The following is a 25,495-nucleotide window of genomic DNA, read 5'->3' as shown; positions in this document are numbered from 1 at the left end:
TCAGAACTATTATTTTAAAATTATTTAACTATATTAAAACCGTTATTCTTAGTTATTTCATAGTAACAAAGGATGTTCATTTAAAAGTTGAGAGTGAAATACATTTTCAAAGCCATACGGAAGAACTGCATATTACCACATAAGTTATTTTCCTAGAAATCAGCATCCTCCCAAAATGTTTAATAAATGTTAAGCTATAACTATTTTTGTGAGAACAGTACACATACTCACTTCTGAATCTCACACAATTAAATAATTAATATAAATAAAAGTTATCCAGAGCAACTGTATCTCAATGCTTTTATACACTCCTATATTTTATCATTTTCAATTAATATAAATTATGCTCTCCTCGGCTCATAAAGCAATCACATCGCTTGTCATATTGTGTGATTCAGAGCATTCCTCTTTAAACACTAAGTAAATTCTGCTGTTTACATGACTCCTACTTAAAGGAGTACAAACATATATACATTTTACATACAGAGAAAAATGTTTTATCGCCTACACTTAAATCTGACAACTTTCTTTTGTTTCAAAAAAGTGTGACAAGGGAAAGGAATAAAAAAAAATTGAATAGTAAATGTTGAGAGGCAAAATACTTTCTTTAGCTAGTCTTCACATATCCATGAATTTAAATAAGTGACTATGTGAGGTTGAATCCATTGAAAAATTTATTTCAAGCTATAATAGCATTAAAAAAATTAGTCATGAAATAACAGTCAAAAACACACTCATGAAACCATATGCAGAAAAGCATTTCCTAAACTGGAAGGAAACGCATAATATATATGTATATATATGGATAAAAATTCAAGAACTCCAATGGAAGGCAAGTTCTTTAACAGTGATGAATGACTCACCTAAGGCATATCATTTAATTTCAATAAGGAAAATAAAAAAGGACCACTATTGCTGCAAATTTTAAAAATAACTGTATTGTTAACAAGAATTATGACTCATTTTGAACTATTAAAATTGGTCTACATGGATTCACATCATATCAGTTTTAAAAATATGCGCAGTGCTTATTTGAATATGCCATACATATTCCTGACAGGTAATCTATTCCTAACCGTACTCAGGAAGGCCTACAGGGCATCCCATTCGGTGTTAAAAAGTACAGGCGAGTTAGCACACTTGGCATTTAATTCACATTCTTCTCCCTTTTTATTCTAGATGAATGACCTACTTTAATAAAATTATTGGTGCTAATGTATTTTACTGGTGATAGAATCATTAGTAAGCTTTAACAGTTTTGTTAAATCGAACAGTTTGCTTTCTGAAGCACATACAACATATACGTGCATTTTCTGTTGTTTTTTTAATCATATGAACAAGGTAAAATTGAATAAGGTTACTTGCTAGTCCCATTAGGAAAAGAAATACATATACAAAGTTTACATTTCTATTAAAAAATACTGTATGTGCAGAAATAACTCTAGAGATAGTAATATCAAACTGATGATTTCATCTTCAAAAAGTATGTATTTATATTTTCCTGCAGAAAACTACCTGGTCAACCAGTAACACAGGTAAATGGCAGGGAGGCCATAACAAATTTTAAGTAAATAGTAAAGTTTGATTCTTTGATCCTTCCTTAAGCTCTGGAATCTAACTACCACAGGAAAGATTTTATTGATACAGAGCTGTAACCATTTGATTGTCCCTAAAGCCCTTTCTTTAAATTTTGTTTTCACAGCTTGAATTTAAAGGATGTTTTATATCAAAGAACAAAGGATGCTCTATGGACTGAACTTGGAGGACTTCATTCAATATCACAGATAAACTTATACAAAAGTGTGCTTCTCTTTATGTTAGTTGTTCTTTTCTTTTTGTCCCTGAAAAGTTAGCTTTTGTATGCTTAAAATGCATCAGGGCAAGTTTTGGTAAAGATTTTGATTTAATCTTCTTTAAACCAGAGAAATCTTGTGTAATACCATAAATTGCGTAATACTATAAATCTTGTGTAATACCATCAATATGTGCAAGCCCATATTCTTTTCTATTAAATTAAATGAAATGCTTGTCTAGCTGAATTGTACAAAATGATGCATGAATACCAACATATATAAAAGATAAAGAATTAGCTTTAGTGTTATATCACAGAAATGAAAATGTTACTCCAAATGATATGTTCGTATGTTTGTGTATATGCACGTTTGCGGGCACGTGTGTGTGTGTGTGTCTGCCAGGCATGTTTTTATTATTATAAGGTTCAGGTCAGTGTTAGAAAAACCATGGAAGACTTGGTGTCTTGAATGACAATAGAAAGGCAAAGGTCTTTTTTAAACTTTCTATGTGAACCAAGACGTGTTCAGTTACAAGGCTCACTTTATCTGGAAACTTTCCTCTCATGATATTCTCATATATCAACATTTCAAAGTGCATTATGTACATAGTGCATTTCGGGCACTTGATAAATTTTGTCCTTATATGGCTGTGGTTCCCCTCAAAAATGTTGGATGTAATAAATTGCTATAATCAAATCTAATTTCTGAAAAATACCTGTGGGAGTAACAAACAAAAAAAGCACGTCTTGTATAAAAAAATGATAAATAACACCAAAGGTAGCTGTTTATTATAATCAGCTTGGCGCTGAATTACAAAATTAAAATTATGTGGCCCTTTATAACTAACCCTAGCAATATACATGATCTGTGGAATTATGTTGACTTATTTTGCATTTCATAGGAACAGTTCAAAGAAATATAATAGAAAAAAATGGAAAGATTTATCACAAAGGACCCTGCAGCACAGAATATTTCGGAAAAAAATCCATTTATTTTGGTCTATTAAGAAAACTAGCATGGAAATGATTTGCTTAGAACTCATTAAGTGTAAAGCATTTTGAAAAAGTGCTAATTTTCTAAAAGAAACATCTATGCAGTAAGCAAATTATATTTTTCTATGACTTATTAGTATGGGACCATGTGAACTAATGCATCTACGGAATAAAGAAACTTCTGAAGGGTTGATTAAACTAAGCTTCAAGCTGTAGTTTGAGAGAATTATTAATTTAGTCATTTTTAGACAGTTAATTTCATCCAAATTTTTTTTTCCCAGCCTGCCTTGAGCAAGGAAATTTGCTTTACTCTTCAGAGAAGAAATCAAATAGAGGGTTTTATTCCAGATGGTAATAGAGATGTGACTGCAAACTTTTGCATTACACATACCAATAACATTTGCTTTGCACTTGCACTGGCCTGAATTTGGGTGACAGGTAATATCTCCATCCACTGTCCCAGAGGCATTACAGTTGCACGGAATGCAGCCATCAGGATCCCACTCTTGTAGGTTGTAGAATCCGTTCTGGCACTGATTGCACTGTCTGCCAGACACATGTCTCTTACAATTACACTGGCCTCCGATCTAGAGAAGATACAACATTTTGTAGGGTGATGAACGTTTCTATTTTTAGATAATTCGCTCATTAGGTACAAGACAGAGAGGGCAGGGAGGGAAAACACTTTAAATGTGAAACAGACAGGAAGGTAATAAGGTATTTCCCCTCCTGACACAGAAACATGGGAGAGCTTCAGCAGGGTGAATATATAGAGCCGAATGGAAATAAACCCCATAGAAGTCAGTAGTGTATGACTAAAAGGGAAGTGGAATTAAGCCTTAAGCACCATATAAAGAAATCAAAATACAGTCATGGGGAGACTGAAAATAGAAAAGGGCCAGCCGTTAATTTAGTCTTTAATCTCCACCTCTCTGTTTCATTCCTCTCATTTACTCCTTGATCCAAACTTGTCCTGCGCCTGCCCAGTGCTTCAACTGCGGAAGAATCTTCCTATAATAATATCACTCCACCAAGGTGTTAACAATGTTTAAAATAAAGTTCTTAACAGTATCCATTTATGCCTCCTGATAATGACCCTAATAACATTTTTTTACACAACTCTACTCTTAGGAATATTTCAGCATATTTATGGTTCATTTATATTATGAATTAATCACATCAAGTATATTTAACTGACTTACATTGTGGTAAAAAATGCAAAAAAGTTACTTGTTTTAGAGCATTGTCAACTAAAATAACAGCTGAACAAAGGAGAATTTTTCCTCTTCAAGCTGCTGTTTGAGGATGAAAATACACAGACTATATAATGCTTATCTACTCTGTGCATAGATAATGCTATGTTGGTTAAAGAAACAGCTAAAACCTTTCACTAGGGAATATATACATATAACACGTGAAATAAATCTGAGAAATTCAATAATAACTTTGGACTTTCACAAGAGATGTGAATACAGACATCAGATCTCTCATAAAGTCACTGGCCTGTCTCCCCATGATTTCCTTACACTCAGACTGAATCCAGCATGCCACGTTTGGAGGCAAGGTTATCACAAAGGGAAGTTACCTACCTGTGGAAAGACACTGTTTGATCTACCTTTAATCTCAGGGATATCCAAAAATATCACATGAGGTTGGGATTCAGTTACAAAGAGGTAGAGAAGGGTTTTTTAATTAAATAGTTGTTAAAAATCTATCACTGCCTCATTTTTCCTCATCTGGAAAATAGGAACTCACTGGAATCATTATTTAAGGGTAAGATAATGAGACAAAAGGTCTAATACTCTGAAAAATAAAGGTTTATACACGCAGGAGGGAGTTGTAGACAATAATACACGTCAATATCAAAGACACATACAGGTCAGAAAGATATGCAAGGACTGTGACTTGCCCCACAGTGTCTGGCTTTGTTTCACACCCACACTCTTACCCCGCCCCGTGGAAACCAGATTATGACTCAAAACAGGTATTTGATTTGGTCTGCAAAAATAAATGGCATTTATTGACGGGTATAAGTTACTTACAGCCATGAAAATCGAATAGACCTCTGATTACACACATATAACCCTTCAAGTCCATTACCATTTAATGAATCCCCTATTTTTCTGCTCTTGTTTCACATATATTAGTCTTGTTCTCCAGATGGCAAGCACCTTCAGGAATTGGACATACTTTATATTTCTCTCAAAGAATAACCTTGCATACACCCCACATGTAAAGAGGACTCTTTCAAAAATCTAGAGCAAGAAAGAGTGAAAAGGCGAAAGAGAAATAAAGGTGTATTCTGTGCTAAAACTTTATCTTCTATTTATTTTGTTATATTCTTACTCAGATGTAAGGCATGTGTCACCTGGAGCTTCCCTTCCTCTTGAAATCTAGATAAGATTGCCTGGAACCCTCATTCCACTCCTGTTGGAAGGACAAAAGTTCTCCTTCAGCTTTTAAAACTTCTATGTGTACTGATATTCTCATGGCCACCCTGACCCTAAATTTCTGCTTCTTCCATTCGGGAATCTTCCTGCCACCTGAGAGCTCTGCCCTGTATCATTCTAGACACGAAACTTGAAATTTCAGAAGAGGAGCTCTCATTTTTTAAAAAGTAATACATTTTACTAAAGATTTGGGGTGAAAGAAGAGTGAGAACTTTACTTTGCAGTTTATAATATCTATTTAGTTTCCCTACAACTAGACATCGCCAAAGGCTTCTGCACCCCAGTTAGTCACCATTTAACTGTCTTGTCTCTCCCTACTCCTCACTCCTCCCTAATGTGTGTCTACTTTTCCTCTTTACACCTAACTCTTAGTCATCTTTTACATAGATCTAAAAAGTGTTCATTACTGCCTTGATTTGTGCAACACTTTGGTCTTATGGGGTATTTTTTTCAATAAAATGTAATATCCCCATATGGGAAACTCAGCTGCAAATAAGATAACACAACTTTACTCTTATTTCATTAACCTAAATGTTTGCATAACGCATATAGCCTATAATTTCTCTATATTAGCCATACCTTAAAATGCGGTTTAAAAGTAAATGATAAAAGGCTTTATAGTTTATAAATGAGTTCATTGTAATCAGTTTCTCAAAACTCACCTGAAAATACATGTTCACTTCTGTACAACTCACTGTAGATTCTCTCCCTTTTATGTGAGGGAATATAAATCTATTCACACTCTAAGACCAATTCTTGTCCACCAAGAAGTAGAGAGAAGAGTGGGACTCCCTCCCTTTAAAGAATACACTTCCAAAAAGTCAGATACAACACTTTTCTGTTTCCATGCTATTTGATAGAATACTTCTAACCCTAACCCTCGGTTGACTTATTTGATTTTATCTGGCCAGTACTAAGTCAGCAAATATGATGCAAGCAGAAGTTTGAAATGCTTGCAAACTTGGAGTTGATTCTCTCTACCTGGGCTTGGAACCCTGAGACCACCTTGTAAAACAGGCTCAAGCTATCCTGTTGGAGGATTTGAGGACATGTGGAAGAGAATTAGAAGCCCCAGCTAATAGCCTCTCCCATCACCCCAGTTAACCTTCTGCTTGACAACCACTAGACACGTGAGTGAGGCCTTCCTGGATCATCTGACTGCCAGCTGACAAGCTAGCTAACCACATAAATGGAAGAGCTCAGGCACGATCAGATAAGCCAGCCCAGACCACCGCTGAGCCAAACCATAGAATTCTAAACCAAGTAAATGGTTTGCGTGGTTTTAAGCCACCATTTTAGGGGTGAAAGTTAACAGAAACAATACCACTGACCAGAACTTAAATTACGTTTCTATACATAACTGCCAGGGAGGCTGAGAAATACAGTTTATGCTCTAGGATCGCATGGCCAAAAAATATTGAAATTTCTATTAGTAATGTAGAAGGAAAACAAATAATGAGGTACAGTTACTGTTTCTAACAACAAACAAACATGTTCATACTTTAAGCCAGAGACATTTTCTAGCTCTTTAAGGCTTAAAACACAATCTTGGTTTTGTAAGTTTTGGTCTTGCCTGCTTTCAGCCACATGAACAATGAGGGAAAAGGGATGCCCCTGTGAGCTCTAGTTAGAAACTCGAAAATAATTTTGATTAGCCTGGCTTGGGTCATTTCTTTTCTTTTTCTAGTTTCTTAAGGAGAAAGGTTTTTCTTTGAATTTTTTTCTTTTCTAATATAGACAATTTAGTGCTTTTAATATCTTACTAAGGACTGCTATACCAGCATCCCACAGTTTTGATATGTTGTGTTTTCATTTTCATTCAGTTCAGAATACTTTCTAATTTCCCTTTCATTTCCTATTTGACCCTTAGGTTATTGAGATGTGTGTCATTTAGTTTCCAAATATTTAGGGATATTCCAGAGATTACTCTGTTATTGATTTCCAATTTTATTTAATGATTATGGTCAGATAACATACTCTACATGACTTGAATTCTTTTAAATTTATTGAGGCTTGTTTTATGGTCCAGAATTTGATTCATTTTGATAAATGCTTTGTGTAGACTAGAAAAATATGTGTATTCTGCTGCTGCTGAGTGCTCTGTAAACATCAATTAAGTCAAGTTGGTTGACAGTGCTGTTTTAACCTCTATACTTATGATTTTGTCAATTTGTTCTATTAATTATTGAGAAAGGGGTATTGAAATTTTTGCCTACAATCTCGGATTTTTGTATTTCTCCTTTCATTTCTATCAGTTTTTGACTTGTATAGCTGCACAGACTCTGTGGTTTGGTACATAAATTTTAAGAATTTACGTACCAAACCCTTTTGATGAATTGACCTGTTTTGCAATGTGACCATCTTTACCCCGGGAAACACTTTTACTTTAAAATCTATATTTTCTGATATTAATAAAGTGACCCCAGCTTTCTTAGGATTAGTAATTGCATAGTATATCTTTAATCATCCTTTATTTTTAACCTATGTGTGTCTTATATTTGAAATGTATTTCCTGTAGGCAGCATATAATCCTTTGGCAGGGTCTTACTTTTTTTTAATCCAATCTTCCAATCTCTGACTTTTAAATGGAGTATCTAGAACCTTTAAATTTAATGTGATTATTGACATGGTTAGTTTTAAATCCATCATCCTGCTATTTTCCTTATATTTGTTTCAACTGTTTGTGTTCCTCATTTCTGCCTGATTTTCTTTAAATTTTCTAGATTCCATTTTACCTTACTTTCAGTTTATTAGCTACAGCACATTGTTTTATTATTTTTAGTGGTCTCTTTGAAGTCTATGGTGTATATCTTTATCACAGTCTACCTTGAAGTGATTACCTTTAGTAATAAGAACCTTACGATATTATAGTTCATTTTCTCTCTTCTAACATTGTGCTATTGTTGTCATACATTTTAATTGTAAATGTATTATAAACATTTTAATACAGCATTATTGCTTTTGTTTAAACTGCCAATTATTTTTAAAGAGAATTAAATAATCAGATAAATCTTATATAATTACCCATGTAGCTACTCTCTCTGGAGCTCTTCAGTTCTTTGTGTAAATTCATGTTTACATCTGGTATCATTATACTTCTGGCTGAAGGATTTCTTTTTAACATTTCTTATACTGCATGCAGGTCTGCTTGTGATGAATTCTTTCATTTTTATATATTGTAAAAAATTTCTACTTTCCCTTTATCTCAGAGAGATATTTTTGCTAGGTATAGAATTCTATGTACACCGGTTTTTTTATTTCTGTGTTTTAAGTATGTTGCATCATCGTCTTTTTGCTTGCGTTATTTTTAATAGGAAACTCTTATCATCTTAATGGTTTTTCCTCTGTATATAATTTATCTATTTCCTCTGGCTGTTTTAATATTTTATCTTTATCATTAAAGAGAAAATTATCACTAGTTTGAAGCAATTCAATTATGATGTGCTTTCTGCAGTTTTCTTCATGTTTCTTCTTCTTGGCTTTTCTTGAGTTTCTTGGGTTGGTGGTTTTTTTGGTTTTCATTATACAGGATTTAGAATTTTTCAGTTATTATTTCTTCAAATTTTTTTCTGTCTCTATCTTCACTCTTCCTCTTCTTTGGGCACTCCAGTTATACATATATCACAACTCCTGAAGTAGTCCCACAGCTCACTGATGTTGTTTCAATTTTTCTAAATTATCTTTTCTCTATATGTTTAATTTTAGATGGTTTATCTTGTTATGACTTCAAGTTCATTACTCTTTTCTCCAATGTATAAGTACCATTAATCCTATCCAATTTATTTTCATTTTACACATTGCAGCTTTCCTCTCTAGATTTTTGATTTGTATCCTATTTGTACCTTGTATGTCTCTATGCAACTTTTTGAACATCTGGAACATAGTTACAATATCTGTTTTAAGGTACCTGCCTGGTAATTCTAACATCTGTTTTAGTTCTGGGTCTCTTGTGATTAATTGATTTTTGTCCTCATTATAGGTTTTATTTTCCTGCTTCTTTGCATGCCTGGTAATTTTTTTTTAATTGGGTGCTAGATTTTGTGGACTTTCTCTTTTTGGGTGCTAGATATTTTAGTGTTCCTATAAATATTCCTGAGCTTTGTCCTGGGATGCAGTTAAGTTACTTGGAAACAGTTCCTTTGGGTCTTGCTCTTAAGATTTATTAGGTGGTCCTGGAGCAGTGATTAGTCTAGGACTATTCTCTACTCTTGAGGCAAGATACTTCTGTGTACTCTATCGGATATCCTGTGACTCATGAGGTTTTTCTAATTCAGCTAGTGGAAACAGGCACTATTCACAGCCTTGCATGAGTGCTTAGCACGATTACATTTAATTCTTTCAGGTTGTTCTTTCCCCAGCCTCACACACATGCAATAATTGATAGTCAGCTGAGTACTTAAGAAAGATACTCTATAGAGCTCTGGGATTATCTCTCTGTGCTGCTCTCTCTGCAAACTCTAGCCACTTTGGACTCCCCACACTGTCAGCTCCACCTCTTCAACTCAGAGAATCCCCTGAGCTCTACCTCCCACTCTGTTCTTTGGCCTGGAAATTCTCTCAAGGTAAAAAGCCAGAAGATTAAGCATGTGCCTATTTCCTCTTTTCCTGATATTTTACTAAAATAGGAATTTTAAAAATTGTAATCCATAATTTTAATGATTAGACAGAGCAACAGAGAACAAATAAATTTTCCCCAAAAGTTTCAAAGACAGAGAATGGAAGGAAGAAATATAAATGAATATTGACTATACTCTCAACTAGTAAGAAGCTACAATATGGGTGTCAGGTGAGTTGTATTTCTAAAACAAGAAAACTAATTTTTCCTACAGAAAGGAAAACCTTAGCCTTAAGGCTCTGAAAGCCTTAAGGTTTACAAGTGATAAAATACTGAAAAAAGCAGGATAAGTTCTGAAATCAGAACAATGGCTCTCACCTGGGGGTGATTTTGTTCCCCAGAGGACTTTTAGCAGTGGCTGGGGACTTTCTGGTTGTCACAATTGAGAGAGGGGTTCTGCTACCATCTGGTGGGTTGAGGCCAGGGCTGCTGCTAAACATCCTACAACATACAGAACAGTTCCCCACAACAAAGAATTCTCCAGCCAGAAATACCAATCATGCTGTGGTTGAGAATCCTGAATTAGACGAGTTCTACAAAACAAGTATTTAGAGTTCCAATTCCCTTTTTAATCCTACACAGCCGGGTACACTCTTATTCCGTGGTGATATTGGTCTTATTGCCAAAAAAAATTAAGATAACCAGCTCCATTATATTAGACCATCATCAGTGGGTGAACAGATGGGACAGAAATTGGAGGATTAAGTGAGAGTGTACGTACACCCTCACCCCTTGCCACCGTTCCACTTCTCTTACACTGCTTCTAGAAAGCCAGGAGCCAGACTTATTTTCCATTTAGGACCAAGAAAAAAAAAAAAAGGAGAAGAAATAATAATCTATAAGGGAAAGAAGGAATGCAGAAAAGAGAAATATAAGAAGTCATCAACCATAACAAATAAAACACTGCTATAACTATTATCCCCAGAAAGTTATGGTAAAAGTTGCATTCATTTAAAAACATAGAATGGGGGGCTTCCCTGGTGGCGCAGTGGTTGGGAATCTGCCTGCCAATGCAGGGGACACGGGTTCGAGCCCTGGTCTGGGAAGATCCCACATGCCGCGGAGCAGCTGGGCCCGTGAGCCACAACTACTGAGCCTGCGCGTCTGGAGCCTGTGCTCCGCAACAAGAGAGGCCGCAACAGTGAGAGGCCCGCGCACCGCGATGAAGAGTGGGCCCCGCTCGCCACGACTAGAGAAAGTCCTCGCACGAAATGAAGACCCAACACAGTCTAAATAAATAAATAAATAAATTTATTAAAAAAAAAATTAAAAAAAATAAAAAAAATAAAAAAAAACATAGAATGGGACTTCTCTGGTGGCTCAGTGATTAAGAATCTGCCTGCCAATGCAGGGGACACGGGTTTGATCCCTGGTCCTGGAAGATCCCACAGGCCATGGAGCAACTAAGCCCGTGCACCACAACTACAGAGCCTGTGCTCTAGAGCTCACGAGCCACAACTACTGAGCCCGCGTGCCACAACTACTGAAGCCCATGCGCCTAGAGCCTGTGCTCCGCAACAAGAGAAGCCACTGCAATAAGAAGCCTGCGCACCGCAACAAAGAGTAGTCCCTGCTCGCCGCAACTAGAGAAAGCCCGCACACAGCAACGAAGACCCAATGCAACCAAAACTAAATCAATAAAAATAAATAAATTTATTAAAAAATAATAATAAATAAAAACATAGAACAGAAAAAGCCTTAGGAAACAACCTGTGAAGGAAAGAACTATTGAATATTAAAAATACAATAGGCAAAATAAAAATCTCAATAAAAAGACTGTAAGATAAAGTTAAGAAAATTCTTCAGAAATAATAATAGAAGAAAAATGACATAAAAATATAGAATTTCCAGAAGGACAAAAAATAGGAAAATGAGGAAGGAAATTATCAAAGCATTAATACAGCATAAACATTTTTCCTTACATGAAGCCACAGTTTAAAAAGGCTCACCATGTGCTAGCAAATGTAATGGGTAAAAAAAGAAACTACAGTAAGGTACAATCTCATGAAGCATTCAAATACCAGAAATAGAAAGAAGACACAAAAATTTCTAGAGACCAATAAAATAAGTCACATATAAAAGAAATATAGAATATCATTGAAGTGTTCTGTAATATTATTGCAACCTAGAAAACTATATCCTACCTTCCAAATTATAAATAAAATTGTCTTCAAATTATTGGACACGATACCTTCTAAATTATGAATAAACTTATTTTAAATTATTGGAAGCAATACCTTCTAAATTTAACTCCCATTCTCAGGAAGGTACTGGGACATAAGATACCAGCAAATGAGAAAGTCGACAATAATAGCAACAAGAATGCAAGGCATGGGATCCAGGAGATGGAGATTCAGGTATGTGGCAAGCCCATGCTAATAGCTGAGCAGGTAGCCCAGAGGGCCATTGGTCTAGACTAGGTCCAAAAGATGGAACATTCTGAGAAGAAGGTGGGCTGTACAGATGATGTCATCTGTTATACCTGAGCATGTTAAAAAAATTTTTTTTTAATCTTATAGATATGCAAGCGGCAGAGATGTCAGCATCTTGGGGGAAAAAAAACTAGTAGTATATATATAACTATTACTCTGTATATGTCACACTGCTAATGATTAAACAGTAGGTAGTAAATTCATCAAAGGATTGACCATCCAACTTTCTTCAACCTTGTAAAGTACCTAATGGCTGCGTAGCAGGCACTGGCAAAGTGGAAAGGCCAATCCTTTGCATCCCAACCCAGGATTTCCAAGGTTCTGGATGTGCCTTCTCCTCTCTTTTGCTTCCACTCTAGCCACACGGCCTCTTTTCTGTTCCTTGAACACAGCAGGGATACCCACAGCTTAGGGTGTTTGCACAGGCTGCTCTCTCTGCCTGGGTCCCTCCCTACAGACCTCCAGACAACTAACTCCCTCACCACCATCAGGGCTCAAAGCAAATGTCCCCTTCTTAACGAGCAGCTCCCTTAAATTGCAGCTCCCTTCCTTCAAATGGCACTCCTGAGGCCTTTTACTTTGTCCTATTTCGTCCACAGCAATTAACTTAGTAAAGAGATTTACTTATTTTTACATTGACTGATGATTACCTTCCTCCTCTACTCCCCAAACCACCTTACAATGTGAACTCCATAATAGCAGCAGTTTTAGTCATTTTCCCATTTGGGAAATGAATGACTCTTCATTTTGCACAGCAGAAGAAACTGGATCTTAGATCAAGTTACTTCTTGAGGGCCAGACAGTTAGCTGGACAAATCCATGCTCATAACCACTGTGCTAAGTTCACTCTGCTTGTGATAAGCCACAAATGTAACAGCAGCAATGGCAAGAGAGCTAGACCCAAGGAAGGTCAAGGCAATGGCCAATACCTGTGAGGGGCTGGACCCACAGTGGAAGCAGCAGGTTAGCAGTCCAGTTACTAATTTGTGAATTTCTCTGACTCGCCCCGATGTTTGCTAATGGGCGCTGTCTACTACCCAGTGACCACGCTCAAGATCTCTCTACTCTGGACCATACTGCAAAAGTCTGCTGTCCCAGGCTATGTAGCCGTGGTGGATATGCACAGTCAATTGTGTAACAATTGCAACAACGAATTTGGCAGGAAGATTAGTGACAACAGGAAAGAGTAAGACTCTGCTCTGCAATCGTTATCCTAGTCAGCTTTCTCACCCACCCTCTACATTAAGAGATGGAGTTCTATCATGGTGACTCGAGGCATCAGATAATCCATACGTGATTTCTTTTGTGTGTGTGAAAAATATCACTTAGAGATAACGACGTACGAGTTAAAGATTAATAAATTAGGTGAGAACAGTCAATATTTATTAGAGGTTCTCTATGTAATAGACACTACATTTTAAGTAATTCAAAGCAACACTTTTAAAACAGGAGAAATATCTGTCTTCTTAAGCACTCATTTGGCTGGTGGTAGAGGAAAATCTAATGTTCTATAGATTACATCTTCTCACAGAACTCATTAAAAGCCAACGAGGTTATGTGGATGTTGCCAAACAAAGTAAGAATTTGAAAAGCAAACTCAAAAGTTTAAGAACTTGGAAATTAAATTAGATTTTCAGGGTTTTGTTTGAACAGAAATACAAATGAGGGCAAAAAATCTTTTAATTAATGAGTAGATTCTTTAGAATAATCTTTTCTTTTATAGAGACGACTATAGATTTTTTTGAAGAGAAATTCTTCAACTCCTACTCCTCCTTGCTGTAGAACTCATTCATTCATGCTGTTATCAACAAATGTTTGATCACATACAACCACACACTATGTACCCTGTGAGTTGCATGAGGTCATAGTATGCGAGCAATACCTCTCAGTTTCTACCAGTTCTTCCCTCAGAATTGCCAGCATTGCCCAGGAATTGTATGCAGAATGATACACGAATTGATCACCAAGTACTAGCAGTTCTAAGCAATGCCTGTAACGCACTGCTCTCCCCTGACTTGGCACACCACCATACCACTTCCGTGCTCAAAGATATTCAAGAGCTCCCTATTGCCTACCGAACAAAGTCCAAATTCCACGATGTGACCCCAATATGCCTCTCTAGTGTCATGTGACACTACTACCATACCTCAGTGATGGCCCCAGAGTCTCTACTGGAAGGGCTTGATGGCAGCAATCTGGATGGCACTGCTGCTCAAGGACTATTTTGTAGCTACAACTGCATGGCAAAAACACTATTCTTCTTTAGATTATTAACCAATTTTTAATGGCTTTATGGAGGACAATGGTAGGAAGAGAAAAGTGATAATGTGGGGTGAGGGGCTTGATGTCTGCGCCCCTCACCCCACAGAAGGCAATGTCTTCTGTCTCCACTGTCCATCTAGTATCATGTTTTCTGCAAATAACAATAGTTTTGCTTCTTTTTTGACATCCGTGATTTTATTTTGTTCATTTTGTACTCCTTTCAACCTCTGTTACAGCTTTGAACAGAAGTTATAAGAGCAAGGATCCTTGTTTTGTTCCTGATCTTACAGGGAAAATGTTTAACGTTTATTGTTAAGTATGATGTTAAGTTTCTTTGAAGATGCCCTTTTCAGATTGAATAAGTTTTCTTCTGTTTCTAGTATGGAAAGCGTATTTGTCATGAAAGTGTTTTGAATTTTTTCAAAAGTTTTTCAACACTTATTGAGATTATTATGAGATTTATGTTGTTTATTGCACTAATTGATTTTTAAATGTTAAGCCAGTCTTGCATTTTTGGAATAAATGCCAAGCAGTCATGATGCATTACCTTTATTATATATTTCCGGATTCAATTTGCTAAAATATTGTTAAGATATTTTACATCTATGTTCATATGGAACATTTGACTTGTTCAAATGTTATTATATATTTCAGGATTAATATATTTCAGGATTCAATTTGCTAAATTATATTGTTAAGATATTTTACATCTATGTTCATACGGAACAATATTTCAGGATTAATATATTTCAGGATTCAATTTGCTAAATTATATTGTTAAGATATTTTACATCTATGTTCATATGGAACATCTGACTTGTTCAAATGGACTTGTTTTTAAATGTTTTGTCAGGTTATGAGATTAAGGTTAAGTAGCCGTCATTAAACACTTTGGTAAGTACACATTCTTCCTCAGTTTTCTAAAAGAGTTTACGTAGGACTTACATGATTTATTCCTTTATGCTACTGGAGAAGTCACCAATGAAGTCATCTGGGCCTGAAGTTTTCCTTGTTGAAAGGAAATTTGAATTTTGATTACAAATTCAATGTCTTTACAGGAAGCTATTTAGATTTTCTATTTTTTCTTCTGTTAGGTATGTATTAATGTTCTATTTCTTTTTGTGTTAGTTTTATATTAATTTGTCCACTTCACTTAGGATGTCAAATTTCTTAGGAGAGAGTTTTTCATAATATTCATTAGGATCCTATATAGGTGTTTGTAGAATGTGCTGTGATGTCCCTTTTTTTTTATTTCTGATATTGGCAACTTGTTTTTCTCTTCTTTCTACTGATCAGTTTGTCAATGTTATTAATCTTTATGGAAAAAACACGACTACTGAGTTTTTTCATTTTCACTATTGCTTGTCCAATTTCTATTCGGCTAATTTTGTCTTTTCTTTTCCCTTTTGCCTACTTACTCTGTGTTTAGTTTGTTCCTTTTTCCTCCCCATCATCAGTCTTCTGGCTCAGAAAACAATCAGCTTCTCTCAGTGCCTGGCTGCTACTTGCTGATGCAGTCATTTTGCTGTTCATCCCCATTTGTCTTTATTACCTCTCTTACCTGTTTCATAAGAGACTTAAACTATCAGAAAATAAGTGGGTGTGGGGTGGGTGTACGGAAAGTTGAGTGAGTACAGTTGAATACTGTGGTGAGTAGGTGAAAATGGAGGAAAGGACAGTCACTGATGGTGAAATAGGTTGAGAAAGAAGGAGAAGGAGAAGGCATCACATAGGAAGACAAACAACAAAAGAGCTTGGGCTTACATTTCTGCCATGTATTCTATATATTCAGTTTAAGTTAGGCAATACAAGTCAAAAGAGGCTCCAGGGGAATGAGGGACAATGATTACATGGCCACAGAGTTTGTGAATTTCTCCAAATCCCAAAATAAAAACACAACTAAAAAGCAAAACCAGAAGAAGCCAAGAATAATATTTATAACAGAACTAGGTGACCAACTATCCCTAGAAACCCCCAAAGAGAAGCAAGTGCAAAAAAACCAAGTCACAAGACATGTATGGCATGAGTGTCAGCATAGGACAAAGCAGATAGAAGTCAGAGGGCATCTGACTTTTGAAAGATCTGAAAACTCAAACCCCAAGTGCAGTACACTTGAGAACGTTTGGAGAACAGGCATTTTGAGAATGGGTGACTACAAGTGGGAGGGGTACTGCTGATCCAAAACAAGAGATGGTGAGAGATCTACAGTGGGAACTGAAGGGATTGGAGTAGGCTAGCTTCTGGGAACTCTCAAAACTGATGGACCAGGGCACACATCCATGGCAAGACCCCACGCTGAGGAGACACTATGGAAAGTGGATGGGCAGAATGCTGTTTAAAAGAATATGCTTAAAGACAGAAGTTCTGAAGCTGGGGTGGGTTTATCACGGGCAATGAAAAAAATTCAATCTTTCCAAAGTTTATTCCTAGATAATATTAGTAAACAATACATTTCAGGAAGGTTAAATTTCATTTACCAGTCCCTGAGTGATTCGTTCATTCACTATTATGTAACCTTGATTAGCACAGTGCCAAGTACATAGGGGCATCCCCCAAATACTTGTTTATTGACTGGATGAGTTATTTAAAAGTAATTGTTATAGCATTGAAATGTGCTCAGGAGGTACTTCAAATATTAGAAAACTATAAATCACAAGTTCTACTCGGTTTTGGTAGATTTAGTAATATCTGGAATAGGTTCTTAGAAAATATTTACTCCAAATTCTCCTTCATTCAAATGTAAAAATAAAACATATTCACAGTTTTAAAAAGATTTGTCTCAAAGAAGGATACGTGCCATTTTTAAATACTGAAACATTTTGAATATACAAACCTATATCCAACATATGTTTAGTATATTCCAAAGTTGAGTCCTTCGACTGCCTATGACCAAATCAATCAGACCTATAGAAATAAAAGTCCCTGAAGGACAAGCCCAGGAATCTTCATTTTAAAAAATTCCTATTGGTGATTCTTATGAACACTAAGATTAAAGGACTAGCTCCTTAAGTACTTGCTGCCTATTTTGTCACTGCATTATCAATTCCTAGGGACTCGCTGTTACTCTCTTTTCTTCTTAGTCTTGTAACTCATCAAATTATTGATAGGTCCATCACTGAGCATCAGAGAAACATGGTCTTTCTGAACTGATTTAACATTGGAGCATTTATATTATTAAGCATCTAAATGTAAGCTCTGGAAATAGCCTGGTTTTAGCATTTCAAAAAAAAAAAAGCATCTATGAAATACCTAATCATTTGCAGCTGCTGGTGCTTCTAAGGAAAAAATGTGTATATCTCTATTTGTCTATGTATGTATCTGCCTATCTATTTATCTACCTGTCTATCTATCTATTTATCTATCTTTATACAGTATATTCTCCCTGCTAGGAGCTCACTCAGCCATAAGAAGTGGACCCTGAGAATAACTCCATATTTCTAATATAGACACAATGACTTCTTTCCTTAAGCTTCCGCCTCTCTAGAGAAGAAAAGTCCCCACGAATGTAAGAGGCTACCTTTGTAAGGTATTCATTCCACTTCAAAATTAAATGAATCTGCAGTGGTTTCTGCCACATATAAATGTCACAAATTGGAGAATGCCAGGTGAATAATGTACATGATAATACTTGTTTCCATTTAAGTGTTTTGTGATACTGCTGTTTATCATCTTGCTCCAGTATCGAAAATATTCATTTGAGAGGAAAAGCTTCCACACTGGTGTAAAACCAAGACGTCTTTTCTTTTCCATTCTACAATGCCTGTCATTTGTCAGGCTGGTATATTTTTATAGCTCCCCTCCCCCTCCAAAAGGCATTTCCGAGAAAGTGCTTTCCAAACTTCACCACCATAATCTCTAAGGGGAGTGCAGAAAGGTAAAGTTCTGAAGTATGCTCAAACAAAGTGATAGTAGGAAGAGAATACATTTTTTTTCTCAATCTTTTGAGTGTTCAAGACGGAAAGCATGTAAAGAGATTCCCCACATACTGCTGTTCCCAGCAATGGTTACATATTTGAATGGTTTTTTAAGAGGAAGTACTATAATTATAGTCCTTCTACTTCTCAAAGGGGTATAATTTCATATTGCATCATCCTTTCCCCCTCTGGTTTAGGTCTACTTCACTCAGAGATTATAAGCTATAACTTGTAAAAGATGCATATGATATATGTCACACCATGTTAAATTAAAGCATTTCATAAATGTCATCTGAATGGCACAACTGTACAGTGTGGTCTTATTGCAATTTGCTGCAAAATTACTATAGGGGTTATTAACAGGATGGGGTTTTGACTTTATCAAAATGAGAGATCTCACAGTAGCATTTAAAAAATACTTCCAGCACGAAAAAATACATTCTCCACGTGTGTAGTTAATTTTGTACAGAAATAGGCTTTTAGGAAAGTTAACTCATTTGGTTTAACAATCTTTTTTATTTTAGTAAAAATGATCAAAGTTGCTGTGAACCTATAGAGTAGTATGCTTGCCTACTGTACTGTTAGTTTATTGAATCAGTGAAAATGTGAATTCCAAATATATTAAGAGATGTTTATCTGAGATGATAAAGAAACTAAATAAATCAGCCTTTTAAAAAGTGCCTTTACAAAACATTCAAATTAATTTATGTGTAAGATAATAACCTGAATCCTTGGTACACATGAAGCACCAACGGGGCTACATTAACTCGTCAGTATCACCCGAATCTCCACTGGAGAATTGTATTGGTTCTAAGAAATTAGTTTGCAACTGAATTATATACACATGGTTATTTCCTAAATATTTAGGATTTTTTAATAGTTAGAATTAAATTAATAAGATTTGGAATAACAAGCCTAAAACAAATGGATGTTTCCTTGCTACTTTTGGATAGTGTACATAAATATCCAGTTCAGCAACCTGCTATGGGTTCCTTTAATGTGCCAGGCACTGTAAGAGCCAGTGTTTCTAACCTCAGGTTGAACTCTGGAAACAGATAATACAAGTTTCGAATTTCTGCTGTACCCCATTATTACTTGTGTGATCTTGGAGGTGTTGCCTCATTTCTCCGAGGTTCATTGTCCTTAACAACCCAATGGATAAATCGGTAACTACTTTACCAACTTTGGTAAGGACTGAATTACTTGACCAAACATCCTTGCCGTAATACTTTGTACATGGCAAGTGCAAAACAAATGGAACCTATGAGATTCTTACTGACTAGTTTCTGTCCTCATGCACTTTTAGCAGCATGTCATCTGTCTGCCAATCTGTCTTACACATTTCACAATGTGGCACTCCTATGCATGGCACCTAAACCGCATGTGGGTAGATCAAGGTAGAGACCAGTTCTGCAGCACACCAGGATCTGAAACACTCCCCAGTTCTGCAGAAGACTGGAGGGCCTAGTGCTCTTGCCACGGGTTTGCCCTTGATCCTGGGAGCACACCTGCCTCTGGAAATGCTCAGCACATTGGGTTGGTGTGCCAAGAAGGAAGGAGTCTGGCTATGTTCTGTTCCTGAATAAATCAGTATCATCAAAAACACATAGAAAGGGTCCTCATGATGATGCACTGACTAATATTTGAAACATACTTACTATATCTATATCTAAATAGATAAATTCTAAGTGAAGAAAGTCAGACAGAGAAAGAATATCATATGATATCATTCATATGTGGAATCTAGTTTTTTAAAATGAACTTAGTTACAAAACAGAAAAAGACTTACAGATATCAAAAACAAACTTATGGGACTTCCCTGGTGGTGCAGTGGTTACCAATCTGCCTGCCAATGCAGGGGACATGGGTTCGAGCCCTGGTCCGGGAAGATCCCACATGCCACGGAGCAACTAAGCCCATGCGCGACAACTACTGAGCCTGCACTCTAGAGCCCACGAGCCACAACTACTGAAGCCCGTGTGCCTAGAGCCCATGCTCTGCAACAAGAGAAGCCACCACAATGAGAAGCCCGTGCACCGCAACGAAGAGTAGCCCCCGCTCTCTGCAACTAGAGAAAGCCCGCGCGCGGCAACAAAGACCCAACGCAGCCAAAAATAAATTAATTAAAAAAAAAGAAAACAAACTTATGGTTACCAAAGGGGAAACGTGAAGGGGATGAAAAATCAGGAGCCTGAGATGAACATACACACACTATAATATATAAGATAGATAACCAACGAGGACCTACTGTAGAGCACAGGGAACTCTACTCAATATTCTATTATAACCTATATGAGAAAAGAATCTGAAAAAGAATAAATATATGTATGTGTATAACTGAATCACTTTGCTGTACACCTGAAACTAACACAATATTGTAAATCAACTATACTCCAATAAAATTTAAAAAATAAAAAAGATTTACTTTTTATTTATAATCCCAAATAAATAAGGTTTTACTTTTTAATCATAATGTACATATGTATACATTATATCTATCCATATATACATACATATACATATATATGTATCATATGGTGGCTATCTTGCTAAAAGCCTTAAAATACTCCTAGTTTGAAATTGCCTTCAAGATCTATGATCCCTAAGCTTCATCCATGCAGTTTTGCTCTTTGCACTTGTCCTGTCGTCTGGGAGCACCTAGAGGGGCAGTGATTATTGTCTCACTTGCTTGTCCCTGGGGCCTCTCCCTCATAGGTGCTCATGAACGAGACTTCCACGTTGCATGCAAGCTGGTTCTCCTCCCACCCTCGTCCAGGCCTCTTTTGCTAACACGTGCTGACACGGTTGAAGCAGACCACCTTCCACAGCTGTCTCTGCCATTACACAGGATCCACCCCCAAGCAGGCACTGCCATCAGTATTGGTCTGGTAACCCCAAGGTGCTGATGAAGTACTATATTCTCAGGGATTCTCGTTAAGGAGAAGCCACTCTGTTGCGTATGTACCAATAGAAGAAAACATACTTCTCACTGTTGGGCTACCTTCTGTCACATGGGCACCGAGCAGAGATGACAGGTTCTGCATCCTGATCCATTCTCCTCTTCCCTGGTCCACAGCTGTAGCTAGAAAGGGGCTCCCTCACTAGGGACTACCTTTGTCCAGCCCTCCATTAAACTAGTGTAGCCATGTGACGTGCTCTCCCCCAACAGGATCGTATCAGAAGAGACGTGTGCCTCTTTTGGGCCAAGACCTTTTAAAAGGTGGGAGTTGTCTCTCCACATTGTCTTGTCCTTTCCTAGTGAAAGGCAGAGCTACGGAGTGGAAGAGGCTGTGCCCTGAACTGTCGTATGGAGAAGAGCCACCAGGCAACCAGGAACAGCTGCCTTGGAGGGGTTAGAGGAACAAGAAATAAACTCCTATATTGTTTGGGTCACTAGACATGTCGGGGTGTATTCATTACATGCGCTTAGCTTATCCTATTATCGGTAGCAATGCAGTTGCAAACCTTGTTATTACCTCACACTTGTTAGTTAAACCAACAACCACTTATTACCTAACATGCCTGCCCAAACTATCAGCACTGTTGAATCTGACCTTAAATGCCTGAGGTATTCTCACTCGGCCAAGTTTGTGTATCCTGGCCCTTGGGATGAGTTCATTCCCAGGGAGGTGCCAGATGTATCCAAATACGTGGTACTCAACTTAGGCTGAGGCTGGGAACGCCACCGTGGTCGCAGTTTCATCTATTTTACCTTCAGTTTACCACAACTTTGAATCTTGGATAACGTCTTCAGAATGAGCCTTTCCACCAAGCTCAGCTCCATTTCCTCCTTCTCTTCGCATGTGCACCCCAGCACCTTTATCCCTACCCTTGTATCTGGCCCTCTACATTCTCAGGTTGATCACTTATCACTCAGCTTACCAGCTGCAAGAGAAATGTTACTACCCATCTCTCCTTAAGTCTCTGAACGAGGTACCACATGACTTATGGCCAAATCTTCATGTCTTAAAGCTCCACATAAACTCCCCACCTTTCAAATCCTTCGCCACCCTAATGCTTACAGCCAATACCCATACATCATACTATTCAAGGTCAGTCTCCTTATAGGCCGAAGAAACCTGTGCATTACTTCTCTTTGTACACTTTAGTATTGGGGTAACACAAAATATAAGGCAATATGTTTCTGGACTTTTAGATATGTTGTGGTAATTAATGACAAATACTTAGTTCTGAGCAGAGGAGAAAGAGTTGATGAATTGCAGGAAATGGGACATTATGCAGAGAAAGTATATCCTGCTCCATTTTTTAATGTATTTCCTTGACAATTATCACCCTGGCAGATCAATCAATTTTCACAAGTAGGATTCTTATTCCTTATGATTCCATCTTCCATGGGTTGAATCTGGAAATACTTCCGTCACTGATGTCTTTCCATTTCATCTAATTCATCTCAACCACTCGACTCCTGCCTTATTAATTTCTTTTTTAATGTCTCTTAATCATTTCTCTCTCTTCTGGCTCTATTACAGCCGTTTATCGATGCCTTCTTGAGTATTACAATCAACCATTCTTCTCTCTTTTTATAAAATTACAACTATATTTTGGTTTTCAGCCAACTTTTAGATTCCTTCATTCACTGTTTTTTATTTCCATTGTTTTAAAAAAAATAGCTTAGGTTAAATCTTCTGATTTTGAGGACATAGTTTAGGGTACACTTTGACTGCAATTTAACAGGGGCTCAGCATTGTGGAAAACTTAGAAAACCACTTGGTTTTAAGGTGGAATTCAGAGGATAGGAGAGAGTGAATCCACTCCTGACCAAGTGTGTGCAGAAGGACACACTCACATTTACCACCCCCCAACACAGACCCACATCCAGATTCTTTTCTCTATGCATCTTTGATAGACAGTTTTCTAGCAACTTGGTTATTAAAGACTGGTCCACAGACAGCAATGAGGCATCACCCAGAAACTTTCACAAATATAGAATCTTAGTCCCTGCTCAAGATTTTCTGAATCAGAATCTGTCTTTGAAAAAGTATCTGAGAGATTCACATGCACATTAAAGTTTGAGAAGAATTGCGCTGACCGACCTCCTATATCTTGTCTGTTGTGGCTTCACTCTCACGGTTTCCTCAGCCAGGGCCAAGAACACGGCAAAGTAAAGGAGAAAGAAGGGAAGAGAGATGGAGAAAATCCCAAGCAGAAAAGCACTCAGACAGCATTGCCTGAATGCCTTCTGCATGAGGCAGGCCATACGTTAGGGCCTTTCTCTCAAATGTCCTCACCACATCAGCATCACCTGTGCACGTAGGTCAGGAACAGCCTGGGATCTCTACATAAATATACTTTAAGTAGGACCTTCATAGGTCCTTCCCCAAATACCTCAAAATAGTTTTTTAAAGCATCAGCCAGGCCTGGGGCTCTATCTGGTTCCTTCTGGACCTAAGTCACACTAGATGAGGAAAAGGGAAAGAATGTTCAACCTCCAACTCAGGATATATATCCAACAACTCAGGCACTGAGTGCAAAGGAAACACGAAGTGCAGTGACATTTTGGGAGACACATTATGCGTATCTCTACTATTAGCCAAGGCTGCTTATAAGATGAATGGATTTATTTTCCCCAGTGCAGTAATTTTTCTTTTTTTTTGGCCCAGATATATCTTTTGGGTACTGAAAGCTCTCCCTTTAAAGATACATAAACAAAACAAAAAGTACAAAGATACACTCCCACATACAATCTAAAGGTATATATGGATGCCCTAAAACTCATCCATGGTAGCCCTAGGGATCCCAGGACTCTATATTAAGGAATCCTCAATAATAATAACGACTCTTCTCCATTGTCTCCTAATAATATTAATATTATTATGTGCTTTAGATGATCTATGACTTTGATGGTCTTGACTTTGGCATCAGCAATTTTAGGGTTTAGTGACTCAGAGCATTACTTCATGCCATTTTCAAGATCTTGGCATTCACAAGAGGAACAATTACAATATTTCTTATGGAAGAATAAGACAAACATGCCATACCTTATGAGACTGGATGGAGTTTCAAATGACAACTGCCAAAGGGGAAGTTTCCTTTCAGAACACAGAATGCACAGCACAGTCACTCAGGCCATTTGGGGCTGGCTTGGTTCCTAAGTTATTATAACAAAATGAGACTTGAACTACTGCCTAATTTCCTTGTATGCTCCCTAATATTATTAAGGATTGTAATTGCATGAATTTTTAAAACTGGGCTTGAATTTAATTTTACAGTTTATAATTCTGACATTGTTGACAGCTTTTTTAGGGTGTATTCTGTTGTCCCGTTGAAAATGACGCTAAGCAATTTTAGAAATCTTTTATAACATTATTTAGGCAAAGGTGTACTTGACACTATATTTCCACATATAATAATAATCCGTATAATTTGTGTCTGTACGTGGAGCATGAGAAAACAAAATAAAAATTAGGTAAAATGTAAATGTGATTTAGAGGTGGAGAATGTGGAGGTTTTAAATTCACGAAAAGTGTTCTATCACTGTATCTATCTTCAGATTCCTATATGTAGCTCTTTCTGGCTACATGTCAGATTTCATGAAAATTCTGTTTATTTTTTTCTGACTATAAAAATTATCAACAAAGCAAATTAGTCAGACAAAAAGAAAAAAATGTTTTTAAAACAAAGAAAAATGTTAATTTTTAAAAACATCTTTCCTTTCATGCATTTTTAAATTAGATTTTTGTACGTAGAAAATGACACACAGAAGCCTATTTTTATTTTTTTTATTTTTGCGGTACACGGGCCTCTCACTGTTGTGGCCTCTCCCGTTGCAGAGCATAGGCTCAGGCCATGCAGGCTCAGCGGCCATGGCTTACCGGCCCAGCCGCTCTGCGGCACGTGGGATCTTCCCGGACCGGGGCACGAACCCGTGTCCCCTGCATCGGCAGGAGGACTCTCAACCACTGCGCCACCAGGGAAGCCCAGAAGCCTCTTTTTAAAAACGCCTTTTCTATTCTTGTCTCTCTTTTTCTCCTATCCTCACTCCTGAGATCAAAGTCCATGTTGTAATATATACTTTG

The 25,495-nt window shown here is 37.0% G+C and overlaps 1 protein-coding gene across 2 annotated transcripts in view; it reads right to left on the bottom strand.

Moving 5' to 3' along the window:
- USH2A (usherin) overlaps positions 1-25,495 on the bottom strand; it is a 782,904-nt gene that overhangs the window by 625,736 nt on the left and 131,673 nt on the right. For both annotated transcript variants that reach the window (XM_049708908.1, XM_049708907.1), the window contains one exon: positions 3,177-3,372. In XM_049708908.1, coding sequence (XP_049564865.1) covers positions 3,177-3,372 — 196 coding nt within the window. The remainder of the gene's footprint in view (positions 1-3,176; positions 3,373-25,495) is intronic.

The sequence above is a fragment of the Orcinus orca genome, chromosome 1, assembly GCF_937001465.1.
Source record: "Orcinus orca chromosome 1, mOrcOrc1.1, whole genome shotgun sequence".
Taxonomy (NCBI): domain Eukaryota; kingdom Metazoa; phylum Chordata; class Mammalia; order Artiodactyla; family Delphinidae; genus Orcinus; species Orcinus orca.
The sequence above is the reverse complement of the archived record's forward strand: the minus strand, read 5'-3'. Positions and strand labels throughout refer to the sequence as shown.